Raw genomic sequence first — 16,458 nt, 5'->3', positions numbered from 1 at the left:
GATTGACATTTCAGTTTTGGCTCATACGATGTAGCCCATGTTTCATCCAGTGTTACGATATGGCACAAGAAAGCCTCTCCTTCACGCTCATAGCATTCCAAGTGCGTCTGAGCAGTGTTGTAACGCATCCATTTCTCCATTTCTGCATTTCTGTCAAGTCATGTGGAACCCATCATGATGCAATTTTTTGCATGCTCAGGCATTCCTTCAGGATGCGAAGCACAGTCGTATGCGCTAATCTGATTTTGTGGGCGAGCTCACGAATCGTATGACATTGATTACTGTCAACTGATGCGGCAACAGCATGCGCAACTACTTCAGAGATGCTAGGACAACTTGCCCGATGCGTGACTGCCACAGTTTGCCGACCTTTTTTGAAGGCTTTTACCCAATGTGCCACTGTTCTGTACAGCAATGCTGATTCCCCGCATGCCTCTTGAAGACCTCCATGACACTGTATTGCTGTACGACATCTGACACATTCAATCCTGATCCAGTTCTGTTGTTCCTGTTTCAAAAACATAGTGACACTGTTACTTTAGACTGCTCCCTCACAAGTGACTGTGTTTCCCTCGATTGTGCGCACGCTGGTGATGTGGGATGGATGATTTCATTTGCTCAGAGGTAAGGTAGGTATGTCAACATGTGCTATCAGCGACAATAGTAGATTCCATTGCATACTGTCTCCACGTCAGTGTTGCCACTATTGAAGTTCCAACCTAGGTAAAAGAATGATGTATTCAACATATCCATATTGCATACTGTTGGCATACTCAATTGTGTGTGTTACTACACAAATGATGACGGGTAAGATTTGCTATTCACATTTGTTATTGTCAAAGTTACTATATAAAGAGAGGCAACCTTGGAGGCTGTCTTTCCGAGTTTTCTGGGTCAGCTGCAAGAACACGTGAACCTGTTGGAGAGAATGTTTATAGGACTGGTAACATAACCTCAAAATTTGCTGGCCTACATGCCACCTTTATCTGCCTATGACAGAGTGGCCAAGGACTGGAAAATGTATGAGAAATTCTTCTTGGCGTTATAGGTAACAGACTCAATTAAAGCACTATCATATTGGAAATTGAGCTGGAGAGTTGCAAGATTTTTATGTGGGCTCCATGGTTCGGAATGCTATCATTAGGTCTGTCTTCAATAAGGAGGTCCATCAGCAGGCATTGCAGTTTGAAGATCACCTCTTTAGAAGTAGTACTTAAAATAGCACAGGCATTTGAAGTTTCCTGTAGTACAGGTTGCCATTTAGGCTCTGGGCAAACGTGGCCTCTGTCCACTTATCTGACAGTTGCCACACACAATCTAGAATGCTTTCGAAAGCAGAAGTCATGACAATACAGCAAACATATCCAAGGTGGACAACTTACCACAACCCCCTTCCTACTTGTCTTGTTCAACATGACTGGCTGGCCTGTTCTCAGTGTTGGGCTACTTGCCATCTCTGTAGAATAAAAGGCCATATTGCTATGGTATGCAGTGCTTGGTCAGCTCCTGCTTTGACTTCAACATCTTAAGCTATGGGCATTAATGTTTTTAGCAAGTCAAGTGATGATATTGCAACTGTTTGTAATAAAACCATTCAGTAATATGTGTATCAACAGTATGCTCTTAAGATTACAAGTAGATATGGGTGCAGCATCATTACTTATGAATTCTAACATTATCTACGCATCGGTTACCCTCCGCTGTTGGCTACTTTGTGCTGTCATGTCAGTTACAACTGGCAGGAGATTTCTCTTCTTGAACAGTTTACAACAGAGACTGCTCACAAGACAGTGGTTTGGCCAGTGACATTTCTTGTAGTAGACAGTGCATTTATGGCAAATTGGTTGGGCTCACATGTTTTTACACCATTTGGATTTAGTGTCTGATCTTGTGCCCTGTCAGGAGTTGGGTGCCTTGTGCAAGATGTATTCTACCTCATTTTTGCCGGGACTTGGCAAAGGCACAGATTAAGTGGCACACATCACTCTCAAATCCATGGTGAGACCTAGCTCTTTCTTTTTTTTTTTTTTTTTTTTTTTTTTTTTTTTTTTTTTTTTTTTTTTTTTTTGCCAGGTCACTGCCGCTTGCACTTCTTGTTCAAGTAAAGGAAGAACTGGATCATCTGACAGCTTGAAGCATTATGGTGCCAATCTCATTCGTTTATAATTGGCAGGAGATTTCTCTTCTTGAACAGTAGCATGCTTGTGTTATCTTAAGTACTTCTTCGAAAGAGGGGGTCTTCAAACTGCAATGCCTGTTGACAGACTTCCTTATCGAGGACAGACCTAATGATAGCATTCCAAACCATGGAGTCCAAGTAAGATTCTTTAGATTGAGTAGTAACAAAACAACACTCACAACTTAAATCTTACCATTAGATATTAACAAGAAATCGATGACCAAGCTACGTCTTTGTGGTGATTTGCAGGTGACAGTCAATTCCCAATCAGTGGTCAATATGTACGACTTCCCTCACCTGGATGAACTTATGATGAAATTGGCAAGCAGACAGTAATGGTATATTTCAAAACTGAGCACGCCAGAAGCATTTTTGGATATGTCATGTTTCTTCCAACACCTGTAGGATACTTGGGACATACCATTTCTCGTTGGGGGAGTCAGCCCACCAACAGTCACATTGTGGCTGTTAAGGCTATCTTGCACCCTACTGAAGGAACTCCAAGCATTCTTAGGTGAAATCACATTATAAAGTTCCTGCTGTAAGGGCTACTGTTCTACACCCCTTAAATCAGCTGCATAAGAAGAGTGGATCATTTGATTGGACACCAGCCTGCGACCACACATTTCGGATGTTGAAAGCTGGTTTGCATTCTGCCCCAAATGGTCACATGTCAAATGGGGTGCTGGCTTGTGATTGCAAGGGCACCTCACATACTTCGTGGAGTTTTGTTGTCTCAATGTAGTGCATATGGATTTGGAGCAACCCATTGCTTTGGCATCAAAGGTGCCCAATGATACACGAAGAATTACTTGGAAATAGAGGAGGTGGCCCTTGCTATTACTTGTGCTATGAAGAAGTTTCATGTGTTTCTTTATGGTGTTCAGTTTCACTTGCTGACTAATCATAAGCTGTTACTTAGTCCAGTGGCACACTTGTCAGATAAGACAGCCCATATACTTCAACACTTGCCCTGTTTCTCAGTGGGTATGAGATCCATTTCCGGCTCATGGTTCAGCACTCCAGTGTGGGCGCTGTTTCGCTCCTACCAGTGGGACCTGACCCTGATTTCGATCAGGATGAAGTACTTTGTTTTTACCTTGATGAGGAAGCTTTATAGACAGTTGATGAATTACCTACTACCGGTTGCTGCATTGCTCAAGCTGTCACCCTCTGACCCTGCTCTTCGTGAAGTGTGGCAGTACATTTAGCAAGGATGGCTGGAATGATCTAGCCTTGTGTGTTGGATCTCATCCACAACTATTTTATGTTACAACAGAGACTCACACTCAGTGATGGTGGTATTCTGTTGTCTATAGAAAATGCTATGGATGGTCATTCCGACATCTCTCCAGTGGGACATTTTTTGCCTCGTGCTCCATGGTCATTGAGACATCTCACAGATGAAGATGCTGGCTCATTGATGTGTCTAATAGTGCAAGATCAATCATGAAATTAGACTATTTAATAACTGCTTGTTCTAAGTGTGCAGGTCACCAGGTGATTCCCTGGCAGTGTTATTCAATGTGGCCTGAGCCGTCACAGCCTTGGGAGCATGTCCACTTCAACTCTGCGGGCCCCTTCTTGGATGCTTATTCATTAGTGGCCATTGATGCTTACTCTCAGTTTCCGTACATTGTCTACTGTTGCTCCCAAACAGCAAATGCAATGGCGTGGACTCTCGCTCAGATTTTTTTTTCCACCAAAGGCCTGCCCTGCACTCTGCTAACTGACAACAGCCCGCAATCATCTCTCTATCCGCATTTGAATGGGGAAGTGGAATGTCTCATATGCACTTTCAATATGCAAAAGAAGTAGTACATTGGTGAGGACTCAGTATAAGAGGCACTCAAATGTTTTCTCAGTTCATATAGGTCCACACTCGATGGTGGGAAGAACCCAGAAGAACTGCTACATGGACCCCAGCTGTGCATGATGTTGAATCTCCTGCTATCCACCCTGTGGCCTCCCTGCATGCACTACACACTTTGGACCCCAGTCTGGGCCAATGCATTTGACCACAATGAGTATTGGATTTTGGTGGTCATGCATGGCCAGTGCTGAGGGATAGGTTTTCATGCTGCAGGCAGAGGACAGACTTGTGACCCACCATCGAAATCAACTCTGCCTCAGAGTGGAGGACTAGTTTCTGCATCCTCCCTGCAAACTTATGTTGGTTCCCCTTTCTTCACACATCTAGATCTTCTCATTCACCTCAACCATTGGTGTGTCCTTCACTGATTCTGCCCCAACATCTGCCTCAGGGTGATATTCTGCCTCATTCTCCCTCCTGCATTCTCATTTCCAGCCCTCTGCAAGAAGATCAGAGCCTGGGCAAAGAGGGCCATGCCCATGCCCCAGGACACCCCTCCAACCCCTCCCCCTGGATCCAGTTCTGGTACTGGCACTCCCAACGGCTGTTGTTGCACCCCCCAGATATCCGCTCTCAGCCATGCCATCACTGACCAGGTCACTTCTGGCCCTCCTCTTGAGTGCCAGCCAACACTGGAGGAGGTAGCATCTCACTGTGGCTATGAATCAAAAGTTACGAAATTATAAAAAAAAAAAAAAAAAAAAAAAAAAAAGCAAACGCAGAAAGAACATGGTAACAATAGAAATCAGATTAAATTAGAAAAGGCCAAGCAAGTAGAAAAAGACAAGTTTATAACCTTACCATACTGGGGTAACATTTCCAACAAAATAAGTCATTTGTTTCAAAAAACTAGACTACAAATCAGCTTCAGGACACAAAACAATAAAAGATCACATCTTATACGCAATATACTAGGGGAAATATACTGCCCCTAGTTGCCATACCCTCTCTCCACCTTGTCCCTGTATGCTCCCACAAGCAGCACTTTGCTGTCCCCCACCCCTACCCTGCTATCCCTCCCCCTCCCCACCCCAGGCTCTTTCTTACCCCCACCACCCAGTTGCCTCTCCCATCATGTGCTGCTGCTAACAGTCTGGCCTCAGCAGCCGTAGACTGGTCATGTGTGAGGTGTATTTTTTGTGTGTGTGTGTGTGTGTGTGTGTGTGTGTGTGTGTGTGTTTTGTGTATTTTTGACAAAGCTCACTCTCTGACAGCCTTTTTGTTGCGCCTATCTGCAACTCAGCATCTCTGCTGTATGGTGAGTAGCAAATATCCTTTTGACTGTACTGTTACGTTACATCCAAAACAAATTTTTAGACTGCATGTAGGATGCTGGTGCGACCTGTTCTTGATTACCACTAGAGTGTTTCAGATTAGTACCAGGTCAGATTGAAGGAAGACATCGAAGCAATTCAGAGGCGGGCTGCTAGCTATGTTACCAGTAGGTTCGAGCAACACACAAGTGTTACAGAGATGCATTGAGAACTGAAATGGGAATCCCTGGAAGGAAAGCAATGTTCTTTTCAAGAAACAATATTGATAAAATGTGGAGAATCAGCATTTGAAGTTGACTGCCAAGTGCGACAAACTTTGTGCGTAAGGACCAGGAAGATAAAGATATGAGAAATTAGGGTTCATATGCAGGCATATAGACAGTTGTTTTCCCCTCACTCTATTGATGAGTGGAACAGGAAAGGGAATGATTAAAAGTGGCACAGAGTACTGTTCGCCACACACCATATGGTGGCTTGCAGAGCATCGATGTAGATGTAGATGTGGAACAAGCAATATGTCATTTATCAAACAGAAATGTGTGCTTCACAGTTGAACATGTTTAAGCCCCATATATGCCCAATCACACCTTGCGAAAAGTAAATATGTTCAAAACACATAGCTTTAAATAATTACCCTATGATGCTCATGTAACAGAAAATCTTAGTAATACCTTATTAATAATATTAGCTGTGATGACAACCAGACTAGCAGATATTAAAATATTAAAGTAAATGATGTAAATTAAATTTTTAGGGGCGCACCTCAGGTTCCCTGCTCTGGAGACTTGCAAGGGGAGAGGTTACAGAAAAAGTTAAATATGTTTGGACTCCAACTGCTGCAGATATTTCAGCTCAAAGATTTCAGTTAAGTTACTCTTGTGAAAAGGACAAATATTTTCGAAGTACTAACACTGAGGAGGCCTGCATTTCTGGATGGCAGAATGGTGTGTTTGAATTTGATTCAGTCTTTCGAAAAGAAGAAAAAGACTGGAAGATGTTCTATTTATCAAGAACAGGTAAGTGTTAGTGTTTTAAGCTATTGAAATCAGTTAAATTTAAAAGAAAAGAAAAGAAATTGGTAATGATTTTCCTTGGGATTTGTGCCTCTATTTTCTTTGCCTGTTTATTAATGTGTGTTCTAACTGAAGTAAGGCACAGCAAATATATATCTGGCCAAAAATAATCAGGATAGGTATACATCATTCTTTATTTTTACTACTTCACAACTTTTGTATTATTCACTCCAAAACAGACCTCACGAGTCTTACGCCCAAACCAAGCATTTTTTCTGATGTGTTGGCAGAAGAGCCAACACCGTGTTGCTAGAGGAGGCCAAAATGCACGCGTTTAAGCTCACGCAGGCTGGCGTGAGGTCTGGAACAGGTCAGAGAAATAAGACTAGCAAAACAGGATGTAACTGGTAGAATACTTAACTTTAATCCACAATTGGTGAACATCTCTCTTGACGGTACATGCATCACAAGATAAATATCCAATGATAAAGGCGCCTTGCTAGGTCGTAGCAAATGACATAGCTGAAGGCTATGCTAACTATCGTCTCGGCAAATGAGAGCGTAATTTGTCAGTTCCATCTCTAGCAAAGTCGGCTGTACAACTGGGGCGAGTGCTAGGACGTCTCTCTAGACCTGCCGTGTGGCGGCGCTCGGTCTGCAATCACTGACAGTGGCGACACGCGGGTGCGACGTATACTAGCAGACCACGGCCGATTTAAAGGCTACCACCTAGCAAGTGTGGTGTCTGTCGGTGACACCACATTTTCCACTGCTCAAAGCAGCGTCCGAAGTTATCTTTTGAAAGCTTGTTTATGGTCTCCATCACTTTTTCTTTCATGGCTTCAAGTCTCTCAAATCATGTTCCTTACAGAGCAGATTTCAGTTTTGGGAATAGAAAAAAGTCCCATGCAGCACAATTGGGTTAGTGGGGTGAATGTTCCAACTTGTAGTATCCCTGCTTGCCAAAAGTGACTTGACAGGTGTCATGTTCTTGGGCACCATTTTTGAACATACTATCCACATGTGCAAACATTCGTATAAAATCTGCAGAACTGTTTGTCAGTTCTTACAGTATTGACAACTTCTCACATACTCAACCGACAGTCTCTTTAGATGAAATCTCCAATTTTTTCAGTTTTTTGTCCATGGTTGACATAGATGGTTGTCCAAGACATGACTCACCTTCATTTGCTTCTCATCCCTCTTTGAACCACTTAAACCACTGAAAAAACCTGAATGCATTGCTCTATCCTTGTCCCAAAAAAAATGGACCTCTGTGGCGGACTGTCCAAGTTTCACAAAAAATTTCACATTAATCTACACTAAGCATTTTTTTGACAGGCAGCAGGTACATTGTCTGACACAAATGAAGGCCACGGGCCAACAGAGGGTCTGGCAGGGATTGGGTAGTGGAAATGGCAAGAAGAGATGTTCCATGACTCAGCAGTATAGTATTTGACGTTGTGGCCCATGCTGGTTGTGTGTTAAAAAATCAGTACAGTTATTTTTTAGCTGGGCCTTGTATGGAAGGAAGATTGACAATGCTGGGTAACTTTTATTATTGGCAGTGTAATATATATTACTACACGCCAGCAATGACTTACGATGGATTTTATGTTAATTGATGCCATAGGGTTTATAAAGTCATGTAAGCTCTTTTAAATGCATTTATGGTACCTTATAACGGTCTGACAACTGAAAATGATCATAATAAAGAAGTATTTATCATCAGATTTTTGCAGGAAATAGTTATTCACACTGTTTTTACTGCTGATTGTACTTGTTTTGAATCTTTATAACACAAAAGTTTAAGGGACAAGTTGGTTGTTTTGAGAAACAGGGCAGTAAAGTTTCAATAAAATCTTATTTGTAAGAGGCTTCAAGTACATCCACTGTGCTTATTTTATTCAGATAGGTCATCTTTTCTAATATTTCTAGAGTAATGACATTATTTTGAAATTGTAAAATCTATCCAAAATCATATTCTTAAAAGTACTTAAGTGGAAACTTAACGATGTTAACTTGCTAATTGAGGAGACTTAACGTGGACTAGCATTGAGTTACGACTGTTTACTTGTTGGTTGAGTTAACGAAATATTACTGTGAAACTTCACAAATTTGAAAGATCCAAATTGTTGCAATTTAGCATACTAAGATTCGCATTAACATTTTTTACCGTAATAAGCCGTAACAACCCCAAATGTAATGTGTGATTCAGAACATACAAAATTAATTTTATTCTTGCCTTACTACAGCATGTAAATAGTGTTAAGGATAACCCCTAACATTTCTTCCATCACTCTGTCACATAAAGTCACATAAATTGTGGTAAGCAACACAAGTTAATAGTGTTTAATTGCTTAAATAATTATTCACATTTAGCTGATTAACAGAAACTTTTGAATCTCATTTGTGTTAAGGAACATATTATCTTTATCTGAATCATAGTTATCCACGTCATCCTCAGATTTTTACAAATCGTCCCTCAAAAGCATTTCTCAGACACGACCATGGCACACATTACTACTAATGGCAGACTGTTTTTGGCATTCATCACTGTTTACATGCATACATGATGAAGTTTCCATGAGGTGAAAATCTGAAGCTAGACATAGAACTGCCATTTTTTGGTTTATAGTGGAACTGTCAACTAATATGAGTCTGCAATTGCATTTAAGTTTCATTTTTACTCTGACATACTTTCCATACCATAATTTGAAATCTTGATTTATTCTTGAGCACTTGATTCTGCCATCTTCATTTTTTTCCTTTATTACATTTATTCGCATTTCAGTACATCGCTCCATGTGTGAATTTTGGAATTCATGTTCTGTTCTCCCAGTCGGATATTTCTCTTGATTTGGTTCAGCATTAAAAGCACAATTAATTTCTTCAAAATGTTGTTGTATGTTACTTAAATATAAATGTACTTTTAGAGCTGTACTTGGGGATGTAGAAATTCCACACTTGCAGTTTTTGTCTTCTGTTTGCCTTATGTTTTATTATAACATCTCCTTTGTTGTACCTCTGTTCCTTATTTGTATTTTTTGCTGGCAATGAATCTGTTTTTCATGAATTTCCATAGTATGCAAATTAACCTTAATTGTGTCGGTGTATCAGTTGATATTAATGAGGTTCATGTATTGCTGATGGTGTTACCTTTCATATTTTTGAGAAAGTGTGTTTAATTTGTAATAATGTATATAAATTCTCTCTTTTCACATATCTGCATTAACTTGCCCTTTTTCTTTCTCATTTTAACAGAGGGAAGCCCAAAAGGCACCATTACATGGAAATTTGACTTTTCGTCCTCCGGCTTAGTTATAGAAACAGTGAATCTTGTGTTTGTGAGAAGTGTGTTTGAAAATGGTGTTATTAAGTTACTAATGAAAGGGGATACAAACAACACGGAAGTACCACCAAGTAAGGAGATTCAGACAACTTCTTAGTATATTGTTTTAGGCAATTGCACATTTCATTTCCTTATGTTTGATGACTTTGCCCATTTGCAGATGAAACAGCAGTTTCCACAAAGATTTTAGATGGTTCCAAGTGTTTGACCCTGAGTGCTGAACTAAGTAGAGGGAGAGGTACAACAGCATGGCAGCATGCACAGCTTTTCCGTGAGCCAGTTGGCAGCACGACTTATCCATTCAACATTGTTATCAAACTAAGGAAAATGTAAATAGCAAAAAAGTGCTCATAAAAAAAAGAGACACTGTACTATCATATGTGAACTCGTTTTCTGTTATTATCTTGTGGAAATTGATTTTGTGGCATTGTCTACAAGTGATACACAGAACTAATTTGTGTTTATCCAAACATAAATTTATTGGTGAAGTTTATAGGGGACCATCCACGTGACCCCCCCCCCCCCCCCCCCCCCTTGCATGCTGTGTTTGGTAAGTGTTTGCAATGTGTTGTAATAAGGAGGGGGCCACAAATAAGAGATTAGTATGGGTTACCAGTGGAAACTTCTCGAAGAGTTGATGGTCTCTACACTGGGAAATTGGAGTAGGTGGCACTTGGTGCACAGTTCCTCATCACTTTTCTACATTTTACAGAAATGAAGAGAATGATGTGCACAAGGTAAAAATATAAATTACAAGTTTTATGTGCATTATTATTTTGAGCATGTTGGAAAGTCATGTTTTTATTCTCCATATGTAAAATTATGATCTTAACAAACTGGTAAAACATATTTCTGCCATTCTTACTTCTCTGACATCACGATTATGTTTACGTTGGAAGATATTGCTTTAGTTTCCTAAGAATAAAATTGCTTCATCTCTATGTTACATCAGTAATGGTTGAGTCATGGCTCAATGTCTCCTCCTTGTGGTGAGTAGCAATCTGTCTTTTTCCATATTGTTAATATTCCATCCTGGACATTCTATTGTTTGATTTTAAATCAATAAGCATTACCTAAGTTCTCTGTGCCGTAAGTACTATGGGTTGAGTGGAAGGTTCAGATTCATTTGATTTGATTTTCAGTTGGTATGAATAATTAGTTGAAGTTCTCCTGTCTCATAGTGTTTTTTACATAGAACAAACATTTATCAATAATAATAATTTGTACATCATATCACACAGAAACTGTTCCTTGTCTTACCACACAAAAATTTTGCCTTGGGCTCTATCTGGGAGTTTCTTCCATGTATGAATGAAAGCTCAGCATTTTGAACCAACCATTGTTGCAACTTGCTTTAACAGTAACATTACGTAAGACTAGCTACAACCTGGCCTTACCTCACATTTAAATCCAAGACATGACTTGTAATCAATAAAGGTCAGGAACTATCCCCTCAAAATACCAAAATGATTTGGATATAGCAAGTAAAGAGACACTAGTCTCTGCAAGATGTTAAGAAAATTTAAATATGATATTGGTCTCTCATTCCTTTGAACAGTAAACAATTTTCAGTATAGAAAAGATAACACAAGCACTATCCTCTTTCAATGATTTGTGATTAAAAATAATTAATGCAGAAAAATCACGGAATAAATGCTGGGCACTAGTCTCTCTAAATTTTAAACAAATTTCAGTGCATTGTACATAACAGAGTGGGAGGGGGGTGATGAAAAATAGATGGGAAATACAATGAAACGTGTAGAAAACGAAAACTGAGTGAAGCAGAGAGTAGTTACAATGAAGAAATGCTGAGACAGAAGAAATTAACATAAATTTAGGCCAGGTGGGTGGCAAGAACCAGGGACATCTTGTAGTGCTAGTTCCCACCTGCGGAGTTCTGAGAAACTGGTGTCTGGGGGAAGAATCCAGATGGTGCGTGTGGTGAAACAGGCGCAGAGGTCAGGAATGTCATGTTGTAGAGCATGCTCTGTAACAGGATGTTGCTAGTTGCCACTATACACCCTCTGCCTATGCCCATTATCCTAATTGATACTTTGGTGGTAGTCACGCCGATGTAGAAGGCCAAACAGTGTTTACATAATAGCTGGTATATGACATATGTGGTTTCACAGGTGGCTCTCCCTTTGACAGTATATGTTTTGCCAGTTACAGGGTTATTATAGATGACGTTAGAAGGGTGCATAGGGCAGGCCTTGCAATGGGGATGGTCACAGAGGTAGGAGCCATAGGGTAGGGAGATGGGTGCAGAAAGAGCATGGGGTCTGACAAGAATACTGGAGAGATTGGGAGGGGGTGGTGGAAAGGTATTCTACGCATGGTGGGCAAAATTTCAGACAGAATGGATCTCATTTCAGGGCATGATTTTAGGAAGTTATGGCCCTGTAGAAATACACACATGCTCATAAATTAAGGATACTGCTGATACATGGTGAAACAACACTCTGGTGGGCAGTTTGTGCTTTTAAATCACCTCAGGATATGACCATGCGGTGCATTTGACCTGCGGTCATCGCACAATGGTGCTGGCAGCAGTCCACATACGCAGAGGTGTGTTGGTGCATGTCAGAGTACGGTGCAGATATTTTCAGACATGCTAATGGTGTCTGTGTGGCACCGCATTCTGCAATTATCCTTAATTTATGAGCATGAGTGTAGTTGATTAATATTCTAGACCAGGATAATACTGAGTCACGAGTGGAGTGCTCTAAAGTTGTGTTTTGAAGGGACCAGCATACCAGTCTTGGATGTGATTGCTCTGCCCAGGAAATCTGCTTTTGAACTAGGCTGGTGGGGTAATTATGTGTAATGAAGGCTGAGATGAGAATGGTGGTGTATTGCTGTAAAAAGTCGGCATCCGAATAAATATGTTTGCCTCAGATGCCAAGGCTGTATCAGAGGGAACATTTGACATGGAAAGGATGGCAACTGTTAAAATGTAAGTACTGTTGTTTATTGGTAGGTTTAATGTGGACGGAAGTGTGTAGCTGGCTTTTGGTTAGGACGAGATCAACATCAAGGCATGGGATTCGGAATAGGATCATGTGAAATTTAATTGGGAGAAGGTATTAAGAGATTCCAGGCATTTTAGCAGGTCAGCCTCACCATGAGTCCATATGGTAAAGATGTCATCAATGAATCTAAGCCAAACCAGGGGCTGAAGACCTATGGATCCCAGGAAAGCCCCCTCCAAGCGACCCATGAAAAGGTGGCATAGGAAGGAACCATCCTGGTTCCCATGGCTGTACCCCTGATTTGTTTGTATGTCTGCCCCTCAAAGGTGAAGTAGTTGTTGGTAAGGATAAAGTTGATTAAGGTGAGCAGGAAGGAAGTCATAGGTTTGGAATCAGGGGGCACTGATTGAGGAAATGTTCAGCAGCAGACAGACCATGTCCGTGGGGGATGTTGGTATAGAGCGAGGTGGCATCAGTGGTAACAACCAAGGTGTGTGGTGGGAGTGGGATGGGCATGGATTTCAGACAGTCTAGGAAATGGTTGGCATCTTTAATGTAGGTTGGAGTCTTTGTATTATAGGCAGCAGGTGTTGATCAACTAAGGCAGATATACATGTCCTTGGTTCTCGCCACCCCCATGGCCTTAATTTACGTTAATTTCTTCCATATAAGCACTTCTTTACTGTAACGGCTTTTTGCTTCACTCCATTTTAGTTTTCTACATCTGTCATTGTTTTTCCCATATATTTTTCACCACCACCCTACCACCTCCATTATGTACAATGCACTCGGCTTTTCACTCTTATTAACTTGTACAAGATGTTTTAGTAGTAATTGCTATCTTGCATATTATGCTGTCTTCCACCTTTAAGTCCTTAGGTTTTCAAATCTCATCTGATGTAGTCCCCAACAGTCAGTCTTTCCTTCTCATCCCCACGGTAAGTCTCTCCTGACCCGCAGTTCTGGGTGACTTTCCCGAAATCTACCCCTTTTCCTAGACCTCTCCAGTGCTTTTCCTTCACCCTTCTTCCTTCCTCTTCAACCCTTCTGAAGAAGGAGACACTGGCTTCAAAAGCTTGCCAATTATAACAGTCTTTTATGTTTGTGTTCCGACATGTCTTGATGAGTAGATTTTTTATCTATCCAATTAAATAATTTTATCAATTCTTTGAATGAGTAAAGGTTTTATGCATCAACGCAGAACTTTGTGGTACTTTAGGAACTGAAACCCAGCAAAAAAAAAAAAACATTTTGGGAAGAGCTTTGATGTGCAGCAACATATACACTGCATTTTTCATATTATGAAAGTATATATACAAATTCCAGCAAACACGCACGTTAGTGGGTAAAGCACTGAAATTGGGATAGCGATTTGTTTTTGTTGGCTATCATAGCTCACATTACATGATCTCTCCAGGTAATCACAGCTCCCATCGTGTGATCTCTCCAGCCAGTGACAGCGGCACAGGATATGTGATGTAGTGAGCCATAGTAACATCACTGCTAAGTAACACGAACATACAAACAGAAAAATTTAATGGTTTAAATTAATATACGTGAGGTATAGCTACAAGAAAGCTAGGTTTCACATATAACATTGATCTTTCTTGTGTGTGTTATCCTTTAAGATATATCAAACAGAAATGTGCTAGTAAAATTTGTAAACAATGACTTAAATGTTGTTCTTTTGTGCCCAAAATTTTTGCTCAAAGTGTTAAATTTTGAATGAGAGTCAAACTGTCTATCTTTTAAGATATTCATTGCACATTCTCACACATAACAATTGATCATGCATAAAAGGAAATTTACTTTGAAAGTAAAGCTTCTCAAATCACCATTTGCAATATTTTCCTGTGACTTGTTTAGAATTTTAGGTTCGTTTGAGCAGTTGCAAGAGAGCACCAGAAAACAGGTGTTACTGCACATGCACAGCTTTGATGCTATAGGAAGTCTGTTCTTGGTATTTGCTCTGCTCATATGCTTTTCACCACATTTATGTTTGGAATTTCTTGTATAGTGGTACATCACATGACCATGTGCAGTATTGTGGCATGTTGTTCTGGGGGACATAGGGATTTGTTGTACTTAGGGCCATATCCTATCCAGATAAGGGATGCAAAATAAGGAAGCAGTTCTTGGCATAATATTCATTTCAAAACTAGACTCTACAGCTCAAAGTACCCAAATATTTTGCTATGTGGTGATTTTAACATTTTTTTTATTCGTAGTCTGCAATACTGTTATGCAGCATTTCCAATCACTTTTACAGCCACACAGCACTGCAATAAGCTAGTAAGAAAAAATACAATTTTTTTTTTCAAAAATAAAAAAAAATATGTATAAAAACAGTTGTTTGTATATACTATAACTGAGAACAAGAAGTTTAAACTGTGTAAGGTTATTTGTTAAGCCAAGAAACTGTATAATTGGCAGTTTATATTCTACTCCAGGAGTAAATATAAAGCCTTGTGAGAAATTGGAATAGTAAAACATGGTGTGTTGCCAGTATACATTTTACTGAAGAATGGCATTCTGTAAATTTATGATGTAACCAACACAAATTAATTAATAACATCAAGTCTAGAGAGGAGGTACCAGACAAGTGTTGAAACTTATCTTACGATCAGAAAACATGGTGTTTCTGGGGCGACACGGAAACAAAATCCTGCTAAAGCTGCAAATGTATTTCAAACAAAAGATTTTATTCAATACTATTGACCAAATTTGCCTGTTTGTCCATTTTCAGATGAAGATTTACACATGTTCATAAATAAATAACATCAAGAGGTCTTACATTATGCCATAAAAGAAACAGAACATCCAATAATACTCCAAGAGCATCAGAATTTTGTAAACCATACTAAAATGAATAATTCAGTATAATATGTACATTCATAAGTCCAGATCACAATGAAATAGGCCGCTACCTGGTAGTAAGGGTGTTTCAGTGTGGTTTTTGGATTGCCAGTTTACTTGAAGTACCAGCACTGTATTATCTCACGATTGGTTCTTTATCATGGCATAATGCCGTATGTGTCAGAAGATGAAACATGCACTAGAAATTCAGAGAACAGTTGAACCTAGCCTACATCTACATCTACATCATTACTCTACTATTTGCAATAAAGTGCCTGGCAGAGGGTTCAATGAACCACCTTCATGCTGTCTCTCTACCGTTCCACTCTCGAATGGCACACGGGAAAAATTAGCACTTACATTTTTCTGTGCAAGCCCTGATTTCTCTTATTTTATCGTGATAATCATTTCTCCCTATGTAGGTGGGTGCTAACAGAATGTTTTCACAATCAAAGGAGAAGACTGGTGATTGAACTTTTGTGAGAAGATCCCATCCAAAAAAAAAAAAAAAAAAAAAAAAAAACACTTTGTTTTAATGACTGCTGCTCCAATTCATGTATCATGTCTGTGGCACGATCTCCCCTATTTCATGATAATACAAAATGAGCTGCCCTTCTTTAAACATTTTTTGAAGTCATCTGTCAGTCCCACCTGATGAGGATCCCACGCCGCACAGCAGGAATCCGGGGTAGGGCGACAAGCGTGGTGTAAGCAGTCTCTTTAGTAGACCTGTTGCACCTTCTAAGTGTTCTGCCAATCAACTGCAGTCTTTGGTTTGCTCCACCCATGACATTATCTATGTGATTGTTCCACTGTAGCTTATTCGTAATTGTAAACCCTAAGTATTATTATTTGAAATTACAGCCTTTAGATTTGTGTGACTTATCGCATAATCAAAATTTAACAGATTTCTTTTAGTACTCATGTGAATAACTTCAC

At 40.0% G+C, this 16,458-nt stretch overlaps 1 protein-coding gene across 1 annotated transcript in view; it reads left to right on the top strand.

Annotated features, from left to right (window-relative positions):
- Nucleotides 1–13,912, top strand: part of LOC126188921 (peptide-N(4)-(N-acetyl-beta-glucosaminyl)asparagine amidase) — a 62,325-nt gene extending 48,413 nt beyond the window's left edge. The window contains exons 6-8 of the mRNA XM_049930636.1: nt 6,081–6,342; nt 9,604–9,762; nt 9,852–13,912. Of these exons, the coding sequence (XP_049786593.1) occupies nt 6,081–6,342; nt 9,604–9,762; nt 9,852–10,024 (594 nt within the window). The 3' untranslated portion in view covers nt 10,025–13,912. The remainder of the gene's footprint in view (nt 1–6,080; nt 6,343–9,603; nt 9,763–9,851) is intronic.
- Nucleotides 13,913–16,458: the final 2,546 nt, after the last annotated feature.

Source organism: Schistocerca cancellata, chromosome 5 (assembly GCF_023864275.1).
Source record: "Schistocerca cancellata isolate TAMUIC-IGC-003103 chromosome 5, iqSchCanc2.1, whole genome shotgun sequence".
Taxonomy (NCBI): domain Eukaryota; kingdom Metazoa; phylum Arthropoda; class Insecta; order Orthoptera; family Acrididae; genus Schistocerca; species Schistocerca cancellata.
Note: the sequence above shows the minus strand (reverse complement) of the source record. Positions and strands in the feature narration are given on the sequence as shown.